The following is a 27,311-nucleotide window of genomic DNA, read 5'->3' on the forward strand; positions in this document are numbered from 1 at the left end:
ATAGTGTGCTGATGTATGGATTTGTAGGGTGTGGTGGCGTATGAACAGTGTGGTATGTTGTGGCATATGCATAGTGTGGTGGCGTATGAATAGTGTGATGTTTGGTGGCGTATGAATAGTGGAGTGTGTGGTGTGCATAGCGTGTGGCTTAGCGGCGAGGCGAAAGTGTGATAACACCTGTAATGTATTCTAGTAAACCTCATCGTCACCATTATCTTAAAATTCTCACAAAGGCTGGGGTGGTTAAAATTGGACGATTAGGAATTGTTTTTAACAGATTCACGACGAAGTATTTCTGGTCAACGGTGTCTCAGATTTACGTGAGCAAAGGCGTTGTTTGTCTTCACAGCCACATTTTTATTATTCTAGGTGGCAGCATAACCATCCATTTTCTCATTTCATTTTTAGTGTCTACTGCTCCACATACAGTATTTACGTCCTAAAATGTGTGAATGGAGAAACATTTTCAGCATCAAATATTGCTACTTTATCATTGATTTAGCATGCTGGAGACAGTTTTTACTTGAAGTGGAGACCGTAGGCTTCAAATATTTGCTACTCAAATTCAGCCTAGGGAAGCCAGTTTCTACATAAAATGGAGATACTTAATGTTAAATTTAAAAATTTACTACTTTGTTTTACTGCTACCGTTTCGACTTATAGTCACTTTTTACAGAGAGACATACCTAAGTGTCCATGAATTAGTGTGGAGCTGCGATGAGGCTGGGCATGGTGCTGCGGACGTGAAGGTGCTGTATGACAGACCAAGGATGCAGAAGGAGTGGAAGTGACAGCAGCAATGACACAGAGCACTGATGGCCATAAGCTACACCATCCAACAACGCCAGCTTTCTGCTCGGGTTTCACTCAACTAAACTAAAAACATCCGGTGTCAGCCTACGGCAACTGGGTTCACAGCTACGACAGGGTTAAAGAATAGTTTAAACTTTGTGACTTGTAGAAGATTCTCAGATGAATATATTGGTGGTACTTTGAGCAATATAGCATGTGGCATTCGCAACAGCCAAAGTTATCAAAGGTACCAAGAAGTGGAGCCTAGAGAGACGTAATACTAGCCTTACTGCAGACGCACAGGAATAAAGGAACAGCAGCAGCAGCAGCAGCAGCAGCAAGAGGACTGGCAGTGAGAATTATGTGATTGCTCTCCTAGCCGCTGGTGTCCACAACAGAACTCCTAGCATCTCCACCTGTGTCATCAGGAGAAGATATCTCTTGAAGTCTGGTGGAGTATACTGATTGAAGAGTGCCGAAGTACTCCTCATAAACCCTCCAGTCTTCAAAACTTGTACTCCCTTGACCGCACGATACCTCCCCAGCATAAACACATCGTAATAGTTACGTGAGAATTACATGACAAAAAGCACCATAAACATCAGTACTTTCCTCCCTGAAAGGTACATGGGACGATACAGCAATAACAAAAGTGAGAGCTACAAAGACGAAAGTCTCACGCACTCCACTAAAACCTCTTGACTGGCCATCTCGGATATTACCCCTCTCTTTACCACCAGCCGCACAAAGCTTCAGATAACAACGGAAAGAGTTACCTGAGTCCAGATTACAAAAGGAAATGTTGTGTCGGACTAGACTATAGCAGCGAAAGTTATTACAGTTTACACTACCGTAGTCAACATTACAGAAGAGTTTGGAATTAACATAGAGAAAAGTTGCGTAAGGATAGCTACAGAAAGATATGTGAGTGAGAGAACAGAATACCGGAGAGTGAATTACGAAAAAACTTATTACAGAAAAAAGGACTGGGAAAAGAAAAATAACGAGAGAAAAGGGAGGATTGCCTGAAGCCAGTCTGGGTAAAGAAGGAAAAAGAGTTACTTGAAAGACAGCGTCAGAAAAGGATTGAAACCAAATTACAGCCTAATCACACGAGTCAAAACTGCAGAAAAGAAGTGCTCAAGACCAGATAAGATAGGAACAGCAGCGCGTCCATGCAGCACTAAGCCTCTCAAAACAACAGGAGGACAGCAAAGAGCCAGCGTGGGGCGAGACACAGATCCGAGGATGTCTGAGGGAGGGCTGCAAGTGGTGCCCCTGGAAAGCGTGGAGGCGCTGTCCAGGGAGGCGGAGGAACTGAAGGTGAAGCTAGAGGAGGAGAGGCAGAAACTCAACGATGTACCGTGTGAGTATGCAGAGAGAGAGAGAGAGAGAGAGAGAGAGAGAGAGAAGAAAAGTGAGAAGGCGACGAAAGGAGGAGGAGGAGGAGGAGGAGGAGGAGGAGGAGGAGGTGAAAGGAGGGAGAAAGAGGGGCGAGATAGAGGGAGGGAGACACGAGGAAAAAATAGGGAGGAGAAGAGGGGAGGGAGAAAGAGGGACAAATGAAAGAGGGAGAGATGAAAGAGGGGGGAGGGGAGAAAGAGGGAGAGGCTATTCAAAAGTCAATTCTTTCTAATGAGCTACAGGAAGTAAAGGGAAGGGAGTTCTCTCTCTCTCTCTCTCTCTCTCTCTCTCTCTCTCTCTCTCATTCTCTCCATATTTCCTGTCGCTCAGCTGCCTACACACACACACACACACACACACACACACACACACACACACACACACACACACACACACACACACACACACACACACACACACACACACACACACACACACCAAGTAATGAGTAGTGTGACTGACAGTGTGAAAAGTGTGGGTGTGAGAATGTGAGAACGTGATAGTGTGACAATGAGAAGTAGGCCGTTTGACAGTGAAAAGTGTGACTGTGACGGTGTGAGAAGTATGACAGAGTGGAGATATCAGTAACTTTCATCCCTCCTCAGTAACGACGGTGGCTGCGAGGTTGGAGCCGCTACCCACCCTCAACATCAAGCCTCGCCGCATCCTGAAGGGCCACCAGGGCAAGGTGCTCTGCTCGGACTGGTGCAATGACAAGCGGCACCTCGTATCATCATCCCAGGTGTGTGTGTGTGTGTGTGTGTGTGTGTGTGTGTGTGTGTGTGTGTGTGTGTGTGTGTGTGTGTGTGTGTGTGTGTGTGTGTGTGTGTGTGTGTCTGTGTGTGTGTGTTTGCTGTTGCAGGAAGGGAGAATTATCATATGGAAAAGTTTCAGATTTATCTCAAAATATATCCTTTTGAAATGTGTGTGTCTGTTGTTGCAGGACGGGAAGATGATCATTTGGGATGCCTTCACCACCAACAAGGAACATGCCGTCACCATGCCAACCACGTGGGTCATGGCCTGTGCCTACTCACCCACTGGCAATATGGTCGCATGCGGGTACGTGACCAGTTGTACAGACACTCACTTCTCGATTCCTGGGCTCCCAAAGATGAAGCAATATCGCAGTCCATCTGATTACTGATATGCAGCATGTAATTAAGTTCTGACATGGGTTCAAGACGGTGTAAAGGAACTGTTGACCGCAGTCCTCCTTGCTGTTCAACACCCACTTTCTATTCACACGAAAATGAATAGCAAATATAGAGGATGAAATCAATACGTGTCTATTGTCTCGTATGTCTTAGTAACTATTAAGTACAACATTTTTTTTTTTTTGAATGCTTCCTTTTTCACTATTATCTGAGAATGCACAGTAATATGATAACCAGTGCAAGATGTGTAACTTTAGTTGTCTATTAGGTACCCAGTAACGAGTAAGACGTCGCCGCATGGTATACTGAACTAAAGCACTTTCAGTGGGAGAAGTTTCTTTGTCAGATATAATCATCTGGCGTTTGCTGGATTTAAATATGTGTGAGTGCTTCAGTCACTGAAAGATTAATGGAAGCGGGCTTGATTCTTTCACTGTGAGAACTTCCTTCAACTGAATAAAGCCATATGAAACTTGTCACAATAAAATTCCTAAACATTCCTCAGCCAATGAGTTAATCCAAATATGCGTAACTCATTCACTGGGAGAGGCTTCCTTCACCCAGACTGAGTCGTCTGGATTTGGTCACAATAAACTCGTTAACTGAGAGAGTTAAAAGATTACTCAAGATCTTGAAGCAGTTCATCCTGTCAATTACCCCTTCCTCATTTTTTTACTATGGGTTCAGTGATACTAAATGAGTTTAGGAGAGGAAGATAAAATAAATGAAAAGGAAGAAAGTGATAGAGTACAGATGTATGGAGTTGGGTATTTGGAGGATGTATATTACATTCTGGTCCCATTCTCCACAGCGGCCTAGACAACAAGGTGACGGTGTATCCTCTGAGCTTCGACGAGGATGTGACCCAAAAGAAGAAGGCCGTAGGAACACACACTTCCTACATGTCCTGCTGCAGCTTCCCTTACTCAGACCAGCAGGTGAGATGTATCCCACTTCACCATTACCACATTTCACCCTTCATCACATTTCATCACTACACCTCACAACCACACTTCACCACTACTATATTCCACCACAACAGGTCATTAACGCACTTCACCACCACACTTCATCACCACGCTTCATCACGACAGTTGACATCACACTCCATCTGACTTCATTACCACATTTCACTTCACTAACACACTTTACCATCTCACTTCACAACCATGCTTCGTCACCTCACTTCACCACCACTAACTCACCACTCTTCATCATATAAACAAATGAATCGGTACTTCAGTGAGAGAGACCCAGATAAAAAAAATGGAGTGATAGGATCCAGAAACAAAAGGAAAACATAGAAGTAGGAAGGCTACGACGTGAGTATCCACTGAAATTGAGAATACATTCAGTCACGTATCACTCAGCCGTGCAAGATTAACGGTGACAAATTGAATCAAAACATGCATTCCTCGTCAGTATTTGCCTTTACTGTCTGCAGGCTAGACATGTCAATTATGTAGTCAGCTTCTTGATATACTTGTGATAATGACGGCCATTAAAAGTCAGTCTGATATTGTCCATTTGTTTTAACTTGGCAAAGCTGAATCATGATTCCAGTTTGAATGCTGAGGTGTAATTGGGTCAACTTTGAGAGACCACAAGGGTAGCTGTTAAGTTTAAGCTGTTATTTTAACCGTCCTAATATTCTGTAACTCACGTTACTTAAACTCTGGAAATGAAAGCTCATTAAAATCAAGACTTATAACTGACAGTGACACAGAAGGTTATGTTACTCGTAAGCTAAATAAAATCATCCGGCGATAATGAAGTGGTTAACAGAAATACTAATTATAGTAATTACCGTGTCGTGCTGCAGATCCTGACAGGCTCTGGGGATTCAACGTGCGCCCTTTGGGACGTGGAGTCAGGCATGATGCTCCAGAGCTTCCACGGCCACCAAGGGGACGTCATGGCTCTTGATCTGGCACCATCTGAGAATGGGAACACTTTCGTTTCGGGGGTGAGCAGGGGTATTATTTAACTTTTAAATAACTTTCATAGTTTTTTTTTTTTGTTATATCCTTGTATTTATTTGTTTGAAACTAATTAGTCTGTCTGTCTGTCTGAATCTCTGTTTGCCTGTCATAGTGCTCAATCTCGCACCTTATCTGAGACAGGAACACTTTCATTTTGGGGGTGTGCAGGGAATTCTGTAGCTTTTCATTCATTTATCTGTTGCTATTTAAACCTTTTACTTACCTCCGCCTACAAAGTTGGACAGAGGTTATGTATTCACCCGTGTCTGATTGTCTGTCTGTGTATAAAATATCTAAAAAACTTTATCGATTTTCAATAAAATTTGGTGGATAGGTGGGCAGTAGGTCGAGTTGATTATATTTTGAAGTGGATCCGGGTCCGGATGCAGGAAATCAAATTTAGACAATTACTGTATGCTCTATCTGAGACTGTGTAACAAGGCAGACTAAGACCGCAGAATTAACTGATCCGTGGCTGACAACAGTTTTGTCTCGGAGTTGAGCATAGGAATTATTAATCTCTTTATTCATGTGTTTGTTGTTATTCAAACTTTACATCTATCTGCCGGCCTCACATTTAATCAATGCTATTCTGCCTGTCGCCGATTGACCTCTATATTCCTTTGCTGCCTATCTGACTTCGCAGGGGTGTGGTATATACAGTATGTGTAACTATGCAGAGTTACTACAAGAATGTCCGACTTTCCCGGGGTGTGACAAGTATATGTGACTTTTCTGGGGTGTCGTTGTTGTTGTTGAATAATTCCGGTCAGCCTGGACGAGCAGACCTCTCAACGCAGGCAAGCAACTGCCCCTGCAGGGTCGTCCCGTGCAGTTAACCGATGTTCCTATGCAGTGCACAAGCACCTTGTCATGGCGAGACAGGGGGTAAGAGTGTGGAGATTTGGTTCTTGGATGGACGCCGTATTTGCGTCTCTCCACCCATATGACAGGGGCGCCATATTAGGCTCGTCATCACCCCATTATTAGGTTATATGGTAATCACCCAGCGTTGTAAATGGTTTCTTGGGTTAGAGGAAACCATTAGGGTTGTAACTCAGCGTAGTGCTGCCTGAACTGGAAAGAAGGGTACCGTACTAAACGTGACAGGAAGGATGGAAGGATTAAGGAGAGAGGAAGGCAGATACAGAATAAGAATGATAAAGGTGAAGGTAGAAGTAGGCAGCACTACATAATGAAAGTGGCTGGTGGTCGTCACCACCAACTACCATTGCAGGGGTGTGACAAGTATGTATGCCTTTGTAGGATGTGTCAGATAGGTGTGACTTTGCAGAAGTGTGTCATATATGTGTGCCTTTGCTGGAGAGTGTCAGACATGTGTGACTTTGTTGGGGTGTGTCAGATATGTGTGACTTTGCAGGGGTGTGTAAAATATGTGTGCCTTTTCTGGGGTTTGTCAGATATGTGTGACTTTGCTCTGGGTGTGTCAGACATGTGTGACTTTGCTGGGGTGTGTCAGATCTGTGTGACTTTGCAGAAGTGTGTCAAATGTGTGTGACTTTGCTGGAGTGTGTCAGATATGTGTGACTTTGTAGGGATGTGTCAAATATGTGACACTTCGTACAGATGTGTCAAATATGTATAACCTTTCAGGGATGCGACAAGATGGCACTAATCTGGGACATGCGGACAGGCCAGTGTGTGCAAAGCTTTGAAGGTCATGAGTCGGACATCAACTCCGTCAAATTCTACCCCTCAGGCGACGCCATTGCAACAGGTTCTGACGACGCTACGGTAAGACGAACGGGTGGGGAATTGGATGGCTGGGTGGATAAACGGGTGCCTGGATGGATGAATGGAGAGAAGGACAGGTGAAGAGATGGATGGGATGGATGAATGGATTGATGGATGAATGGGTGCCTGAATGGGTAGGTGGGTCAGTGCCTGGTTGGATAGATGAATGGGTGCCTGAATGGGTAGGTGGGTCAGTGCCTGGTTGGATAGATGAATGGGTGGATGAATGAATTAATGGGCTGATGGATGAGTGAGTGGATGGGTGGGTGGGTTGACGGGTGGTTAGATGTAAGAATGGATGGGTGAATGGATTGTTGCATGAATGGATGGATGGCTGAATCTGTGGGTAAGTGGCTGAGTGGAAGGATGAAAGATGAGTAGACTGTTGGATGGATGAGTGAATGGATAGTTACGGCTCCAAATTCCATTTTCGAGAAGCACAAATTCCTCAACAAACTTAGGATCAGCTGTGTCATAACCAAGGCTTGTATTTCCAGTAAGAACAAGCGACACGGGAAGAGTCTATAAGGTCACTTTGCCTTTCCTTGTCTCTACTGCAAAGACACTCATAGTTACGACAAGGATTAGGTCATAACTTTGTGAATCTCAGCCTCCAGTTACTGCACTCTCTCAAGTCAGGATCAGTCTGGTATCTTATTCATTGATTTTTCAGAGCTTGAGGTGTGCATAGGATTACTGGTCTATACTTTTTCTTCACTCATACGGCTACCAAACACTTCACAACCATAGTGGACTGATTAATAAGATGAAAAACATGACCATTCATAGTTATTTCAGGTCATAGTTCACTGCTATTGAGGTTGGCATCATATTGAATGGTGGTTAAGCTCCTTTATGAATACGGCCGCTGGAAGTTCATAAGTTTCGAGATGAACCGCAAAGTTGCGTTCAATAGTTCCTCAACACTTCGGGGGATTCCGAAGTGAGATCCTAACCCTTTTTAATAGTACTGGTTTGTTTTGCAAGGTCTCATTAGGTTCTGAGACGGATTGGACGTGATGTGTGTGTGTGTGTGTGTGTGTGTGTGTGTGTGTAAAAGAAAAATTCCCGTTTATGATTCTTACATTAATATATATATAACTGATATTATGGTGATGACTATATTTGCCTGGATATATATATATATATATATATATATATATATACATAGAGAGAGAGAGAGAGAGAGAGAGAGAGAGAGAGAGAGAGAGAGAGAGAGAGAGAGAGAGAGAGATTAAAATCAGCTTGGCGCAATGAACTTAATTTAGGTGGGAATTATACCAACATTTTTAAAATACTATGAGGAAAACACACACACACACACACACACACACACACACACACACACACACACACACACACACACACACACACACACACACACACACACACACACACGCACACACAAGGTTTGAAGCACTTAAGAATCTCCCCCTAAAAATCCCTTAGCATCAGCTGATAAGAATTCATTTTCAGTGCCGGCTGTTCGACCTGCGTGCGGATCGTGAAATAGCGGTGTACACGAAGGAGAGCATCATCTTCGGCGTTACTTCCGTCGACTTCTCTGTTAGCGGTGAGTCCAGGCTAAAATCAAAGTATATGTGCAGTTTCTTCCTGTGCTTTCAGAGAAAACATGGAAACTGCATACCTAATTCAGCGATATGTATGCCGATTTGAAAGCACTGCAAAATGGTAGTAGTAGTAGTAGTAGTAGTAGTAGTAGCAGTAGTAGTAGTAGTAGTAGTAGTAGTAGCAGTAGTAGCAGTAGTATTAGTAGTGGTAGTAGTAGCAGCAGCAGCAGTAGTAGCAGTAGTAGTAGTAGTAGTAGTAGTAGTAGTAGTAGCAGTAGCAGTTAGCGAATGAGGGCCCATTCTACAACATTTACAAAGATATTAAAACGACATCTGGCCTCCTTCCCCTACATTGTACCCCTTATAAGTTTTGAATGAGGGCTAACCCCTCCCCCCTCCCTAAAAAAAATGGTGGAATATTTTACATAGTGGAAGACACTATCAAGGAACCAGACGAACTAACTTTCGAAGCTTAGCAAAACCCCTGGCGTATGAGAGCAATAAAAGCTTCATTTGGGGGAAGACTGAAGTAAATCTTCGCTGCGCCAAAACCATTATTCCCACAGCACCCATATTCACTGGGTGCTGAACATTTTCCTGGTCCCCAGGGTCCAGTCCCATCGCACATCAATTTGCAGATTCCACCCAGTTCTTTGTTCACCACTATCATTTCTTTACTATCTCCATCATTACACGACGCACGTCACACGGTCGACGAATGCAATTGTTCATTATTTCACTTACTGTAGTTATATATCAAAATGAGATGTGCTATAAGATGCTCACTTAATCTGCTCTTTAGCTTGTGTTCTTCAAAGTCATCTGAACACAAATGGGACCCTAGGCAAACCTATCTCAAGCCTCAAACTTAAGGGTGAGGGATGATCTCAAGCCGTACAGTATATCTGCCACAGACAAGATTTCGCTATACCTAATCAAATTATCGCATAAACGTCACTAATTTTGTAAAACATAACTGAACTTCATAATGTTGATATAGCTAGGAGGATTATTAGAAACTGGGGAAATTTATCAATGTTAAGTTTGTGGCTGCGACTGCGAGCGTGGCACCAAGTGCCAGTGGTCCTGGGGTGATAGCTCCTTTTGCCACAGGAACAACACGGCCCTGGTTTTCCTTCTTTGGTTTAGAATGCTTTTAAATGTCAGAATACATTGCCGTAACCTATCAAGCCTTCATTAATTCATGTATAATAACCCAAACGGAGCCGTAACTCTCTCTTTGTCACCACCTTACTCACCAGGCGTACGTTATGATTCAATAGCATGACGAGGACCGTAAAACTCTTTGTAATAAAATTACCTAATCAGAACCTCCTTCATTTCACTTCCCCGGGCGACTGTGTTAAATTATATGACAGGTACCGTGAATCTATGGGCAGTAAACAACCTAACCAACACTGTAATACTTTCAGCATATCACAGTCCAGTCTGGCTAATAATTAATAACAACTAACGCAATAATAATAATAATAATAATAATAATAATAATAATAATAATAATAATTTATTATTATTATTATTATTATTATTATTATTACTATAAAAATAATAACTTTTCCAGCACCGTAATATTCCCAATCCCCACCTTCCAGTCTAGCAACTATTGAGTAATATGACAAGTACCGTGCTACTCAACATAAACACCGTACCAGCACTGTAATACAGCCCTCACTTCACTTCCCAGGCCGGCCACTATTTAAAACGTGGCGAATACTGCGAAAATTTAAACTAATGTGTACATCTTGATCAACACAAAAATACTCCCTTCTCTTCACTCCCCAGGGCGGCTGCTGTTCGCTGGGTACGATGACTATACGGTGAACGTGTGGGATACGCTGAAGTGCCACCGCCTCACAATACTGTACGGCCACGAGAATAGAGTGTCCTGCCTCAAGATGTCTCCAGATGGCACCGCAATATCTACAGGGTCATGGGACTTCACACTTAGGGTTGGTACTGTGAGTGTGTGTGTGTATGTGAGAAAGAGAGAGAGAGAGAGAGAGAGAGAGAGAGAGAGAGAGAGAGAGAGAGAGAGAGAGAGAGAGAGAGAGAGTTTGTGACCGATTTAAAGACAATATACAATCACATACTCAGGAGGTTTTAGCTAACAAAATGCAGGGTCATATCCTGAGGGGCTTAAGCTAACAATTTAATGGGTTCCTTGATCGAGCTAAAATATTGCTTGCATTATAAAATGATTGTTAAAACTTCATGTTTGATCGAAATTTGGTTCAGTCCAATAAAAGGGCATCAGGAGCGGATCCAGCAGTGTCTACACACAGGTGGGAAATCCATATTAGTTACGTCAGTTCATACATTAAGGTACTAGAAAACTTATATTGCCTATTCCTTTCAACATTTCTGTCTAGTTTTTGAGGTGATTTCTGTAATTGTTTGTACTACCAACTGACAATGTATTCCTCTCTAGTGATCGGGAAATAAATGTCACATCAAAAGAAAAAAAGTCAGGGCCTTCATGAACCCCCCCCCCATAGCTGGATCCGCTATTGGCTTTATTTGCGGTGGTCTACAGACAGTATTAATGATGTACAATAGTAATAATGTTTTAAGCAGCTGTGAATACTTCACTCCTGATCATGACCAAAATTCACCGGTGTACATTTTTATGGAATCGTATTTAACTCTACCTGTCCATTACCGAAATAGTCTTTAACCACTTCGCGACGATGACCTTTTTTTTATTTTCATGTCTCTGGATGATTTTCTTCAGCTTACGAGACTTCCCACTGGAGTGATTAGATATAGCCTTCATGAACCTCCTCAGCAGTATAATGTATCACCCACGTTGAATAATACCGTTTGGTAACACCAAATATAAACTACATATGACAATCTCGGGCTGAAAGGATTAAGTATCCCAGCCATGGCAGTGAGAGTACTAATGCTACGTAGTAATTTCATTATTCAAGGCAGCCATGATCTCTGAATGACCCCGTCGTAATGAAAGGTTTAATGAAAGCCATATCTGTACCCCTCGGGTTCGAAAGTTCTGAAAGCTGAATAATATCTTGTGGGAAAAAAAAGAAAAAAGACACTAGTAATCACTGTGAAGGTGTTAAGCGTCTCTACCAATTCAGTAACAGCACAGCTCATACTCGGTGGCTTCAAGGTTCATTATACACGGCAGCTGTGAGTTGCTTACTCTTAATCCAAATTACATCATTATGAAACAGATCATATCTTCATATTTTATCCTCGTCAGATACTGAGGTTGCATAGTAGCTACATGGTTCAAGGTAACTGTGCCAAACTTTTTTTTTTTTTAAGTAACAATGGAAGGGAAAACATATATATATATATATATATATATATATATATATATATATATATATATATATATATATATATATATACATAAGCCATACACCAGATTATTGGTGTCCTCATCAAAAATCTGTAACAGTTGGATTTGAACAGCTGTAGGTTGAAGTCTGGGGGGGAAACAACTCTGGGGAAGCAAGTTCCAAAGAGATGCAGTTCGGGGAATAAAAGAATTCTGATGGGCAGAAGTTCTGCAATACGCCTGTGTGACAATCCAGTCATGAGCGGTTACACAACACAACGGAATATTTCTTAACTTCACGTATCTTTACCTAAATTGTCATCTTCCTTTATTCAGACGTATTCGTCAAATTAAGAATGTACAGTAGTTCTAAGTTTCTAGATAGCTGCTTACTTATACGACATCATAACTGAATACTCCTTAACTTCACGTACCTTCGACAGATTTGGGCTTGAGTGTGTCAGTGAACCAAAAGGAGAACAGAGGGAGTCTTGCACAACGGGATGAACCTGAGGGACCACAACGCATCAGGCATACCATACTCTCAGCCAGTGCAGAAGAGCAGAACAAACTTGAGATGCCTGAGGTGAAAAAAGCATGTCAGGCACTAACATACAGAAAAAAACGTGAAAGACATAACAGGAAGCTGTAGAATCTCGTAATGATACTTGACAGGAACGTACAGGTCACTTTAGAGTACCGTACAAAAGGTCTAAGGTGGAGTGACATAGAAGGCAATTAGATTAGAGAAAAGGTAGCCAGTTTTTAGTTAGTCATGCATAACCTTTGAGACATTATGAAGAACTCGAATCTCATGCTTAACGTAGATCTCCCGAAAAGTTACTGACACCAAGATAGCACTTTGTTGTGTTGATATGAAGGCTCTCTAGTCGCACACCAGCGGCCACGGCGAGCGGGTATCGTGATCGGGAGTGTACGGTGACCGTGGACCGTGTTCTGAGTGGCAGAGGAGACTTAATGGTATCGCTTCCTCAGTTTTATATTTTGCATACTTGCCTTTTTTTTCATCCCCTCGTCCGTTACTGATACAAACTGTGCCGATACTGGAAATGCATAAATAACATATCAGAATATATCAAAGTGAAATAAGCACAAAGAATTGATACGAGTAAGGAGCTACGAAGCCTACCATGCCACGCAGACGTTATGTGGTGGTACTGCGGCCGTGGCAAGATGGAAAAAATGTGGAGGGAAATTGGCACACAAAAAGGCCCTAGTCGAAAAATGCGAACGTGAAGAGGATGACAAGACCGGCCCCAGTTTTTGATGTTACTATTGGAGCACACGATGCGGCGATAAAAAGATTGGCTTCTTTGCCTTACTACCAAACGCGTATTATGTAACTTGGGTGATGCTACAGACTACACCTGCAAACTACTTAACATTATAACCCAGTTAGTCAATACAACACATAATGTCACACTATCCAGCATCCACACAACAGAGACAAGTGCACAATATCTCATGCTACATGTTGGATTTACAGCACACAGTCCACCCTGGTGGAACTGCTTTGCATAATCTGTGCCACAGGTTTGCTCAGTCAGAGTTCCAACCTAGCTATAACCACACCTTACTGTACCTTCATAATCTGGGGTCTTGCCTTCCCTTTGGTGTTCTCAGTCTAAAGAATATGATAAATAAATCACCACGTTCTCATTACCACGATCACCAGCACTACACGTCCTTTTGTAATATTGTGCTATTTAATTACACTTTTTATTCATGATGTTACACGAAACATTAAGCACTCTGTCATTAATGCTGTTTTCAGCAGCATCAGCAAAGTAGGAAGATAATGCTCAATGTTCATTTAGGCTATGTTCTCGTTGGTTCATGAGTTTTTGCAACACATCTTCCAGTGCGATGTATTTTAACTGCTATGCCTTAATATTCTCTTGTGTGTTAGTGATGCAAACTGTGTCAATATTAGAAGGATATAAATAACATACAAGAGAATATTACAGTGTAGTATGCAGAGTAAACCACGCTAAGGAAGAAGTGCTACGAGGTTTGCTATGCCAGCGGGAATACGGCGCCCAGTCACCAGCAGATTTCCAGTTCTTCCAGCACAAGGAAGACGTCAGGTGTGTAGCAATAAGTGTATTGTTCATGAGGCCGGTGTACAGATAAGGAGTAACAGTTTACTGAACAATGAGGCAGTGATATTATGTGCCAAATAACACGGGGAAAATTGATGAGCACTGTATTTTAATATGAACACTTATTTCAGTCGTATATATACATGAAATCAACTCCGTATGTGCTTTATGAAAAATCCATAACGTTATCTGACGTTTATAGTTGTTTCTTAATTATTTTGTCATTTGAATGTTGTGATCTCCCTTTAGTTGTAGCGGTAGGTAAGTGAGCATTCCTCAGACAGTGATTCATACGCGATGTATCCACAGTACAGTTTTCACGTTATACAGTATGTCATTATCATTTATATTCCTCCCCATCATCCTTCTCTCTCTTCAGCAGCGACGTGACAGTTGGATCAGTGACTAGTTGAAGTTTTGATATCGGAAACCTTGCAACTCTGATATCGGAAACGTTACAACTTGGATATCGGAAGCCTTGCAACTTTAATATCGGAAGCCTGTCAACTTTGATATCGGAAACCTGCAACTCTGATATTGGAAGAATTGCGACTCTGATATCAGAAAACTTGCAACTTTGATAACGGAAACCTGGTAACTTTGATGTCGGGAATTTGCAACCTTGATATCGGAAAACTGGCAACTTTGATATCGGAAACCTTGTAAAGTTCATTTTAACCCCTTCACTCCAAAGACGTATCTGTTAATTTAATCAGACTGCCACTAGTCGATTGTATTATCCTCGAAAAGACCACTCGCACTGCAGACGTTAAAGAAGGCTGCATTTAACCGCTCCAGTTCCACACATCTTTCCCAAGCTTAATAAAATCGTTTGGGTACAGCAAGAGTGAAATATAAAATGCGTCGTCGTTGTGAGGGGCTTAATCTTTTCACTACCAAGACGTCTTTTTTTTTTTTTTTTGTGGAGACACCTCTGATAGTGGAGAGCTTAGCAAAGTTGCCCACCACTCCCTTCACGACCAAATGTTTACAGTCTGAATAAAATCGTCCAGTGGCAGCAAGAAGAAAAATATATAAGATGCCATGAGAGGGAGGAGGGGTATATAAAGTGCTGGAGTAACCCAGTGTGCAGTGATAGGGTGTGTGCAGAGAGGACGTGTAGAAATGAATGTGAGTAAAGCTGACTGTTGGTAAAGCTAGCTGTGGGTAAAGCTGAATGTGAGTAAAGCTGGGTGAGAGTAAAGATGACTGTGGGTAAAGCTGGCTGTGGGTAAAGCTGAATGTGAGTAAAGCTGGGTGAGAATAAAGTTGACTGTGGATAAAACTGACTGGGTAAAGCTGAGTGGGCAGAGTTATAGGTAAAGCTGACTGCGTGTAAAGTTGTAGGTAAAGCTGACAAGATGAAGCTGAATGTGGGTAAATAAAGACGGCTGTGGGTAAGTAGAGGTGACTGTGGGTAAAAACAGATGACTGTGGGTAGACAGAGCTGACTGTGGGTAAATAGAGGTGACTGGGTAAATAAAGACGGTTGTGAGTAAATAGAGGCGACTGTGGGTAAATAGAGGCGACTGTGGGTAAACAGCTGACTGTGGGTAAATAGAGGTGACTGAGTAAATAAAGACAGCTGTGGGTAAATACTGCTGAAGTTAAGAAAGTCCCATTACGAACACAATAACAGAATGTGAGGAGGATGAGATGTGAATGAAGCCGGGATTCACACACACACTTACGAACAACTCCCTCACGTAATGCTGCTTTATTTTCACAGGAAGAACAGGGGACAAGGGAGGATTTTACACTCTTCATTCCTTTTTATTTCTATTAAAAAAAACGAAAACACCCAAACCTAGTTCCCTCTCGAAAGTAAGATTTGTTTTTGTTTAAAGAGCAAAGGATTTAGGAATACTGTACACTCTCCTCGTCCTTCCTACAAAAATAAATAAATAATTAAGTAAATCTAATTACGACAATGAATCGATTGTCAATATGTCCGTTAATCCCAGGTCAGACTTCAGTAGATGCAAGTGATCTGTTTCATCCCCTGACACTCGTAACTCCTAAGCGGGTGATGATAGAGTTTCGGGTCAGTGTATGGTAGCTGTTGACCGCTGCTGTACAGTTGCTATTCGCAAGTTCGAGTAAAGTGAATCTGGGTGAAAATATTCCGTAGGTTTTAGTGTAGGGTTAAATTATAGGCTAATGTATACTGTGTGTATATATATATATATATATATATATATATATATATATATATATATATATATATATAAAGTTGGTTCGGTTAACCCCTCCAGCCCGATTATGTATTCTTTTACTTTAGTCTTGCTACCTTCAGATTGTTTATTCATCTCAGGAAGGACATTTAGTAATAAAGGAGTTAATGAATTCTCTCTCTCTCTCTCTCTACACACACACACACACGTGTACAGTATATATATATATATATATATATATATATATATATATATATATATATATATATATATATATATATATATATATATGAAATCAAAGAAGAGGTGTTACGAAATAGGATATGCCAACTATTATACGGTCCTCAAGTGCAGTCATAGACTAAAGTTTGCCTAATATTTTACTTGTCTCATTTTTCACTATCCTCTGGTGGCTAATATCACCTATGAAGATGGAGGCTTGCTGTGTTTCTCTGCCCACAGATGATTCTCCTTCATATGATGCGTCATGATGGAAAATGGCAGATATGCCGCAAGCGTGAAGTAGACGCAGTGGTATAGCAAACTTTTGTCTTCAGTTGTACCAAATCCCATCCGGGGGCCGTATTTATTAGGGATCCTAACCATTTACTATGCCATGGAATTCAACATCAGTTAACTATTACCACAGCAATCTTGTTTTCATACTTTGTTACTTTAATATTGCCCCTGTTTTGGTTCTGAAGTGTGTGGTAGCTGAACGAGTGCAGACAAGCGTAATTCACAAACAGTCTTATACACAACTTAAGCTTTAAAAAGTTAATACATGTCCCCTGTATCACAGAAAATGCAAGACATTTACTATATGAGGTAGGAATTGGACTACTATGTTGCTAGTAGAAATCGATCCTCCAGTCTGACAACACTTGGTCATCAACTGAGCTGAGAGGGGTTAGGGAATTTTATCAGGTTAAAATAAACTCGCTGTAATAATGTATGGTAGAGGGACAGTAGCGATGCTGGTGTTGCTGGCTGTAAGTGGGGCGTACTGTACTGTACAGTAGACTGAGTGATTTTGAAGATTTCGTAGCACCTCTTCCTTAGCGGCTGAAGAGTCACACTATCGTGACAATGAAATAGGATACAAAAAACCCACACTGGCAGACGAAAAAAAGATGTATTCCAAACAGTTTCGGCGACAGCTGTCGCCCTCTTCAGTGGATCTACAAACCAAGAGTGGTACATACAAATGCCGAGAAGCTGCTTATATGCAGGGTGAGGACACGTTTTCCCAACCACACCTGATGTGACCTCACCTGACTCTCCCTCTACTCTGTCCACGACCTGAGTGAGGGATTACAAGGGGCGGCAAGGACCTTGCCACTAATCCTCTCATCACTGGATCTAATTTATACATTCCTTCACCATGGTTAAAATTATTATATCTCTCTATACATACAGCTTCCACAATCCTACGTTTCTTATAGTTACTACATTTGTACAATATTTGGCTAGAATTCCAGTCGATTCTATGGTCGTTTTCCGAAGAGTGAACGTACACTGCGTTATTTATGTTCCCTATCTTACAAGCATACTTGTGTTCCTTAATGCGAGTGTCCAAATCCCTTCCCGTTTCACCAACATAAACCAAATCACAGTCTCTACATGGAATTTTGTATACCCCTGCAGTTTTGTTACTAATTGGTTTATTCTTTACCAGCATTGATCTTAAGGTGGAAGTATATCTAAATGCAATGTTTACATCCAAATCATGACTCACAGACTTCACCAAGCTAAGATTTGACACTCGCTGTAATAATGTATGGTAGAGGGACAGTAGCAATGCTGGTGTTGCTGGCTGTAAGTGGGGCGTACTGTACTGTACTGTACGGTTCCGTATGTGTCAAATCTTAGCTTGGTGAAGTCTGTGAGTCATGATTTGGATGTAAACATTGCATTTAGATATACTTCCACCTTAAGATCAATGCTGGTAAAGAATAAACCAATTAGTAACAAAACTGCAGGGGTATACAAAATTCCATGTAGAGACTGTGATTTGGTTTATGTTGGTGAAACGGGAAGGGATTTGGACACTCGCATTAAGGAACACAAGTATGCTTGTAAGATAGGGAACATAAATAACGCAGTGTACGTTCACTCTTCGGAAAACGACCATAGAATCGACTGGAATTCTAGCCAAATATTGTACAAATGTAGTAACTATAAGAAACGTAGGATTGTGGAAGCTGTATGTATAGAGAGATATAATAATTTTAACCATGGTGAAGGAATGTATAAATTAGATCCAGTGATGAGAGGATTAGTGGCAAGGTCCTTGCCGCCCCTTGTAATCCCTCACTCAGGTCGTGGACAGAGTAGAGGGAGAGTCAGGTGAGGTCACATCAGGTGTGGTTGGGAAAACGTGTCCTCACCCTGCATATAAGCAGCTTCTCGGCATTTGTATGTACCACTCTTGGTTTGTAGATCCACTGAAGAGGGCGACAGCTGTCGCCGAAACTGTTTGGAATACATCTTTTTTTCGTCTGCCAGTGTGGGTTTTTTGTATCCATCTTCCTTAGCGATTTAATGTGCATATTAACCCACATCTATATCCTCTTGTATGCATTTGATGGAACTATGTTGATGTTAAACAATATTTTTAAAGTACAAAAGGATGTTAAGGTGTAATATGGCCGCCAAATCCCTAAGGAAGAGCTGCCATGAAGCCTCCTTTCTTCTAAGTGGTATAGGATGTTTCGTGGCACTTCTTCAATAGCGATTTATTTTGAATACTTCATTTTACAACTCTCTTGAATGTTGTTTATGCCTTTCTAATATCAACACAGACTGCATTAATTATATACAAATAACTGTTAACGTTGTGTATGCCGAAAGAAAATTGTAAGGAAGACGTGCTAGGGAGCCTCCTTTACTAATAAAAAGTACGGTTTTAATACTTCGGCTCCGTATAATGGAGTAAAGGAGAGTTGTGGTGATGTGAATGTGATTGAAAGTGGTAAAAGCAACGCTCTGAGATAGCTTGGCCGCGTGGAGAGGATGGAGAATGAGAGACTGACTGGAAGAGTGTATGTGAGTGAGATGGAGGGGAAGAGGAGAAGGGGGAGATCAAGGACGAGGTGGAGAGATGGAGTAGAGAGGTGTAGACGAGAGAAGGGTGTGAATTGGAGGGAGGGCAGCCAAATGACATGACAGAGACGTGAAGGCGATTTCTTTGTGGCCACCCGTTACTGGATTAAGGCGTCTACCAATAGATAGATAGATAGATAGACAGGCAACAGATAAAGGAGTAGACTGGTTCCCATACACTCCTGGCCGGCTGTTGGCTGTTATACAATACGTGTACTGATATTCATGTATAAATATAGCGATCTCTGAAACATGTATATATTATTTAAATATGGACTGGCTATTCATGCAGAAAGTTCTGTAGTTTTCTTTGTGAATGTAACTTGTATTATGGCTATATTTTGCCCCTTTGAACTGGAATATGGAATGAGAATTATTATTTACGCATAAGTTTTGATGTTTAGCTGCTAATATCCATCTTGTATATATTGCTATACTACACCTGTATAAAGGAATCTATTTATATTTTTGATTATCTGACACCTGTAGTATCCTGGTTTTATCAGAAGGGTTTGACATCTCTGCATTCTAGCTGGCAGAGGGCGCGTGCAGTGCCTCTCCCTGATATTGCAGTTTGACGTCTTAACATTTTCTTGTGTGTATTTTATACTGTCATCATCGACATAGTTGGCCTCAGTTAACATACAAGCGGATACTGAGGTGCTATAGAATAAATGGCTTAGGAAGAACTACTACGAAAGATCCGGAAGCCACTTATAATTAGACACTCAAATAGGTCACAGTGAGGTGTGCCTGTATTCTCGTCACTCCAGGAGACTCTAAAGCTCCTCCTCCTTACTAAAGTCCTTTTACTCTAGGTTGGACCAGATTTTCTTCCTTTTGCGGCTTACATCAATTAAAAATTGTCTTACCTCATTCTTGCCTGACTCTTAACAATTCCATCACCGCTGGTCTTTATCAGATAAAAACTGTTTGAGCTGACCTTGTATTGTGACCTTGACCTTTTACCTATTGTGCTTAAAATCAAATCTCTTTATCCTTGCCTGACTTTCAGTCTTTTCACCAAGTCAGGCCCAGTTCTAATCAAACTGTTAGAGTAATAGGGCCGAACATGTGATCTTGGCCTTTTGCAGCTTAGTTTCAAAATAGAATCCCTTCGTCCTTGTTTTAACCCAACTCTCCAGCAAAGATTTATCTAACTCGGATAGATATTTATTGAGTTGACTCAGAAGTATGATTTTGAATGATGACCTTTCCACGTAACTTTGAAATTTAACGGATTCTTTTCAGTATAGAGTTTCTTTATTCTCGCTTTACCATGAACCTTTCTACAACGTTTGGTCTAAATAGGATAAAAGCTATTTAAGCTGGCTTTGTCCTGTGACCTTGACTTTTGGCCTAGTTTTACTCTTAAAAAACTGTAGGCTGGCCTTGTTAAGTCAAACTTTGACCTATCCCTGTGACCTTGACCTTCTACTATTGTTCTTGAACACCGTGAGTTTACTCCTTGGTTATACCTCAGTCCTTTCACCAAGTCTGATTTTAATCGGATCAAAACTGCATATTTTGTTGGCACACACACACACACACACACACACACACACACACACACACACACACACACACACACACACACACACACACATGCTGACCAAAACAGTCACCTACTCTCGCTTCGTGAGCGCAGATACAATAACTGTGAAGCGTATCCAGGAAACATCATTATACCCGCCGTCAGGCAACTTGTCTCGTAAGCCTCACCTCCTTCCTGAAGTCTTGCCCTCAAGTCATGGCCTCCCTTTCTCAGGGTGGCGGGTGAGGGGGCGGTGCTTAAAAGACAACTTGCCTGGCGATGGGTATAGCCTACGTCGAGTGTAACTGACAAATTGATATTATGGTACAAATATGTAAAATGCTATTTCCGTCAATCTTTATTTTTAGATCCAAGTCAGTAAGTTAATATAAATTAATAACTAAATATAAACAATACTAAGTTTCAATACTTATGATACATTGCAGAGTAGTGATACAGTACAGTTAGAAGAAGTAATGAATTATGTTAATAACAGTGAAAATATCGGTAATAACAGTGAAAATAATATCGATAATAATAATGATAATAATAATAAAGCAATGCAAGGCCAAATTCTCATTAGATAAGAAGTTCTCCAAACAACCTTTCCTCGGCGGTATTTTTTGGCCTTTATACCTTAATAACTTTTTGTCAGTTACTCTTCCAACTTTGTTAATAATAAAACATAAAGAATGCAAGAAAATATCAAGATGTAATATGTTAGAAAGAAGGAAAAAAAACGATAAGAATGTTAGTAAAAATATTCATACAAAACATGATACGTCAGACCAAAGCATGCCAGCTTTTGTTCACATTGTTATTCTCAGAGAAAATACTTACATACACTTTCACAGTGCCAGTACTGGTTGATCTACAACTCTAGTCTTCACCGGGTGTACTCCCCGCCCCCAGCCCCACCACTCAACATTACCCTACCCAATCCCGCCCATTCTTCCAAGTACCCAAAGTGTCAGAAAGGTAAGTTTGGTAAAGTTGTATGGTTAGATTTTATTTGGTTCAATTAAATTAGGCTGCAGTTAAGATAAGTTATATTACAGTTACAGTGTGGCGCAGTTAAGGTGTGGTGCAGTTACGGAGTTGGTATGGTGCAGCTACGGTGCCTGCTACACTGTTGATAAAGAAAACGCATTATAAGTATTCGGGTGTCACTGTCTCCTTCACAGGTACAAAATGGCAGTAAAATTTATTTCACAATCCCTCATGTCTAAGATCACTGAAGACTAGGTAGTAATAGGTGTGCACAATAAGGTGTGGAACATATTCGAGCGTGCGGATCGTGTTCTAGTTGGGTAGCTTTTGATGAAAATAGTATTAACCAAGGATGTCATTCAAATTCACCACTTTTCATTGCATTGTTACTTTTATTTTGGTTGAAGTGAGTTTCGTTTTGCTGTGTGTTTTCCAAAAAAAATCGAATATGCACGTAGCGGCTTGGACTTTGCGTATGACACATTGGTACCACACATTACCAGACAATAATCATTACACACACAAAACAATATTCACATTGATGAGGTAAAACAATATTCACATTGATGAGGTAAATCGTTCTTTTTAAGCATGCCCAATCATATGTACTACTCTGTAAAATCCTAACGTCAGCAAGTCCAACTCTGTGATAATTTAAAGATTAAATTTGACTTTTTTGATTTAAAGACTGTGAACGCTGAGAAAATGTATTGCTCATGGCCACAGTTATTTACCATCAGGGATTTCAAAAAGGTGAAATTTATAACCTTAAGTTCAATATTTCCACAAAATCTGCTCGATTAGAGACTGCCCCACTTTACACCCAAACCCACCTGCTGGCCTGGAGCAACCTTTGACTGTACGTAGGCCCAAGTGTTCTCGCTCGCTCGAACATATAATAACCCCGCACTAAACTGTGTTTAGCTGAATTAAAAAAAAAAAAAAAAAGTCCTCCCGAAGGAAAACTGTAGTATAAAATGTCGCCACCATCCACAAAGTCTTGCTGGGAAATCGTGAATTTATTGTGGAGGAGACGTCTTAGCATTTTAAACACTATTTTTCACATACGAGAGTAATAATTTTTTCCACATATTCAGCATGCAGTATATTGCAACTCAGTATGCTAAGCCGTTGTACGCAATAAACCCACCAAGATTCTGTGGACATATATCACCCAACAAGATTCTGTGGCCATTCTCTCTCTCTCTCTCTCTCTCTCTATCTATCTATCTCTTTCTCTCTACATATATATATATATATATATATATATATATATATATATATATATATATATATATATATATATATATATATATATATATATATATATGGTGGGCCATCAATTGTGCTCCACCAAAAACTCTCATTGCAGTATCTGTTGCGGGGACGGGTTTGTCAGTGTTGGCGTGGCTGTGGCAGTGGAAGTAGGTGAAGGATTAATGAAGCAAGGTATAGTAGGTACTGATAACACTGGCCGTCACCGCAACACACGATATATCGCACGGCCGCGGGGAAGTGAAATGTCATGTACATGGGCCACCCTGTCTCTATGTTTGTATTTATTTCTCCCTCTTCCTCCCTCTCTCTCTCTCTCTCCTATTTATCTATCTGTCTATCTAAGTGTGTGTGTGTGTGTGTGTGTGTGTGTGTGTGTGTGTGTGTGTGTGTATTAATTACCTGTCACTGCCTTCTAGTCAATGGGCTCAGGGGCGCAATAATGGACGATCTTGTAGGATCTGTTGTTAAAGGTGATGTAGGTGTCTTCGGGGTAGGGGCGGCATCTGGTGTGAGTGCCGATGAATGTGGTGGAGCAGGTAGCGTTGTAAAGCTGCACCCCCTCCAGCCCTGGGATGGTGAGCGGCGTGAAGGTAGTGCCGCATTTGTCCTGGCAGAGAAACAGGGAAGGGACTTGTGTTACTAGGGAAAGAGAGGGAGGCATGGAGATGTAGTCTGCGCGGGAATGAGAGGGGGGGGGGATGTGATGATGCTGAGGAAGGAAGAGATGTAGAGATAGACACACGATAAAGAGAGAGAGAGAGAGAGAGAGAGAGAGAGAGAGAGAGAGAGAGAGAGAGAGAGAGAGAGAGAGAGAGAGAGAGAGAGAGAGAATTACAAGAGGGGAGTGGGTCCCTTTAGGATCGGTATTTTGAAAGGGAAGGAAAAGGAAGGGATGAGTAAAAAGTAAGAAAGGGAAAAAATAGTACTACTGTTTGATTCTCCAGACTCTCGACATCTTTAGAAATAGATTTTGTGATCCGTAAAAAAAAAAAAAAAAAGGTAGTTATATTTGTTATGTCAATTGCGAAAAACGACAGAGAGATCCCTGGCAACCAAAATAAATTCTACCTACACCACTACTGACCCAAGAAGAAGAAGAAGAAAGCCAAGATAAGGGTGATAACAGCACTTACCGACCACTGTGAGGCGTGTGTGCTGATGTTGAACACTACACACTGGTCACCTGAGAAACAAACGTACAGCAATTAATATGTCAGTCCATCTATCTATTCGTCTGTCTATCTATCTGTCTATTTGTCTGTCTGTCTGTCAGGAGCGCAGCCCAGGACTAGGCAACATAATCAGGACATTAAAGGATAGTGATCAGTCGGCCCTCCCTGAGTTCCACTACTGTACGTGTGTTAAATCCAAACTACACCCTCATATACCTTTCCAGTCACATCCAGGATGAGCTCCTTAACTCACTGGACCACCAAGACATCCATTTGGTTAAAGAACATAAGGACGTGAGGTAGAATCCAGAGAGACGGAGAGAGGCGGTAGGAAGGTGGGAGGACTGGGCATGCTGTTGATAGTTCTCACATTTTTGCGGTGGAAGTAGTAGCGTTATTATTATTATTATTATTATTATTATTATTATTATCATCCATTTACTCTACGTAATGCAACCTTCAGGTGATTCTACACCGAGTGATAGTCTAAATAGCTCTCTGTAATCCAGGAAACCATATACTACGCCGAGTGGGAACTATATAACCAAATGTATGCCTGGTGGTCTAGGAGGTTAAGGCGCTCCAAATGGATAAGGCCCGTATGGGTTTTCATCCGAGGGCTGGTTTGCGATATACTGCTCACTTGATGTCACTCAGGGGTCAGTGAGGCTGGTCACCTTTGCGTTTAATGTAAAGATTAAGTAGCCTAGTCCCGACCCCCTACGCTCTTGATGAAAAAAATGGGTTAGATTTATTATTATTATTATTATTATTATTATTATTATTATTGGTGGTGGTACTAGTACTAGTACTAATAGTAGCAGCAGCAACAGCAGTAGTAGTAGTAGTACTAGTAGCAGTAGTAGTAGTAGTAGTAGTAGTAGTGGTGGTAGTAGTAGTAGTAGTAGTAGTAAGATCTTGAAAGCAATGCCTCAGACAGAAAACAATGGCGGACACTCTGCGGCGAAGGAACCGTTCATCTCCAAGAAACTCGGAACCTGGCCAGAGGAGAGCGTAGACAACGGAGGCACAACCAAAACAGTTTTCCCATCAGACCCTGACTTGACATGCCAACTGTGTGGCAAAGTTTGTGGATCCAGAACTGGTCTGCACAGTCACACACATTGGCACCGTTTCACTACTTTTACTACCAGACTCATCATCAGTTTAGGAAAAACAACTCGTAGTGAAGGGGTTCAAACAATCTTCTCTGACACATTAAAGTCGTGAACACTGTGTCAGCGGGATGACTATGGATAGGGTAAAACGAAAAATAGGACCGTGATGAAAGGGTGATTGGTACCTATGCTAGCCGACTCACTCCCCACACACAGACACACAAACAAACAAGGCAAGATAAGGATACTGTGTTGTGTTGTGTTCTGTTGCTGTGGCCGATCTGAGCTGTTTGGGATAGTATTTGCTAGCCGAATCACTACACACACACACACACTCAAAGAGAGAGAGAGAGAGAGAGAGAGAGAGAGAGAGAGAGAGAGAGAGATGGTGTGACTAACCTGCACTTCGTCGGATAACTCTTCCCGCCGCCATCGCCGCCCACAGCGTCACCACTACACCCACCACCACCATCACGCTCCTCAACACACCCATGCTCGTTTTTTACTGCCTCAGCCTGGCGACCCTTTGTACTTTACACGGTCACTGCAACGCTGTTCTGGCGATTTTCTATTGAAAGTGTTGAGGCGGCGATATAAATGACGCTCTCCAGAACCGAAACAGGGACCTGCTGGGTGCCTCTTTCCTCGTCAGTCACTCTTGTTTGATGCACTGTTTATGTACGGGCTACTCGTGTGGTCAGTGTGAGAGACTGTGATGGGACTGTGAGGGCACTGTGCAGCACCTCACTACTTGTAAGCCCTGTCCAGTGTGGTCGGTGTTGCATACTGTGACGCGTTATTGGTCCCCCGGAGGAAGAGGATATCGATTTTTTTTTTTTTTTTTGCATTTTTGTATCTGACATCCCTTTCCTCCCTACGATTAAATTAACTGGAAAGCATAGGAAAGGATTTAACCGATGAATGCATGGTCATACGAGGACATCATGCGGGAAACTGATGCTTTATCTGAGGTAGCCATTACATTTTGTGAATAAGCGCTTCAAAATCCTCATCCACGCCAACATGCACAGGAAAATGAATGCTCAAAAGCTGGATATTTCAAGCAATAGCTAATATTATGATTCACTGAAAGCGTCTGTGAAGCTTGAAACATACTGAGCAAGTAGTTAGGGACGAGGGGAGCTAAGCTCCCGGTGGTGGTAATTCTGTTATTCCATTCCAGCAGGTTCAGGTTCGTATTTTAAGCAGCTTTGGAGGCTGCCAGTCATTTCTTTTATTTTTTTTTTTGAGCGATAGTACCTGAACGCACTCGCACTCTCACAGTCTCACTGTGCATGTTGTGACCCCATTTCTTTCAAAGACCATAACTTTACTCTTACCTACAGTCACTTTTAGATCCGTTTCTTACAAACACTACCAGATTCATTCACCAAGCTTCACAGTTCCCATTCATCTTCATTTAATCATACAGTTTCATCAGCACACAACAGTACAGGATTTATCCAAACCCTATCCTCTCTTATTAGAGATATTCCAAAATTCATAGACTCTTTTATCGCCTCTATAACTCTATTCATACATGAACTGAACAATCACGGAGACATGATGACTTCGTTTCAATCGAATTTTCAGATCATAGAATTCGCATAGTTCACTATCTTCACGTACTGCAGCCCTTGCGGCCATTATACATATTTAGTCCATATACATATAATTTCCTTCCACATTCCTTGTCTGTCTACCATCATATACTTTCTCCAGGCCCATGAAGGCAGCATACAAATTTTTCTGCTTTTCTAGATACCTGCTAAACGCCTTAAAACAAATATCTGATCTGTGCTACCGCTTCCCATCCTAATGCTCTCTTGTT

General features: G+C 41.5%; 1 protein-coding gene across 1 annotated transcript in view; it reads left to right on the plus strand.

The window, feature by feature from the left end:
* The first annotated feature begins 1,759 nt into the window (after positions 1-1,759).
* Gbeta5 (guanine nucleotide-binding protein subunit beta-5) overlaps positions 1,760-27,311 on the plus strand; it is an 89,826-nt gene continuing 64,274 nt past the window's right edge. The window contains exons 1-8 of the mRNA XM_080282500.1: positions 1,760-2,158; positions 2,802-2,938; positions 3,140-3,258; positions 4,165-4,291; positions 5,176-5,319; positions 6,950-7,090; positions 8,567-8,663; positions 10,465-10,631. Of these exons, the coding sequence (XP_080138626.1) occupies positions 2,041-2,158; positions 2,802-2,938; positions 3,140-3,258; positions 4,165-4,291; positions 5,176-5,319; positions 6,950-7,090; positions 8,567-8,663; positions 10,465-10,631 (1,050 nt within the window). The 5' untranslated portion in view covers positions 1,760-2,040. The remainder of the gene's footprint in view (positions 2,159-2,801; positions 2,939-3,139; positions 3,259-4,164; positions 4,292-5,175; positions 5,320-6,949; positions 7,091-8,566; positions 8,664-10,464; positions 10,632-27,311) is intronic.

Source organism: Coenobita brevimanus, chromosome 93 (assembly GCF_032717465.1).
Source record: "Coenobita brevimanus isolate Jiangsu-jjx chromosome 93, ASM3271746v2, whole genome shotgun sequence".
Lineage (NCBI taxonomy): Eukaryota > Metazoa > Arthropoda > Malacostraca > Decapoda > Coenobitidae > Coenobita > Coenobita brevimanus.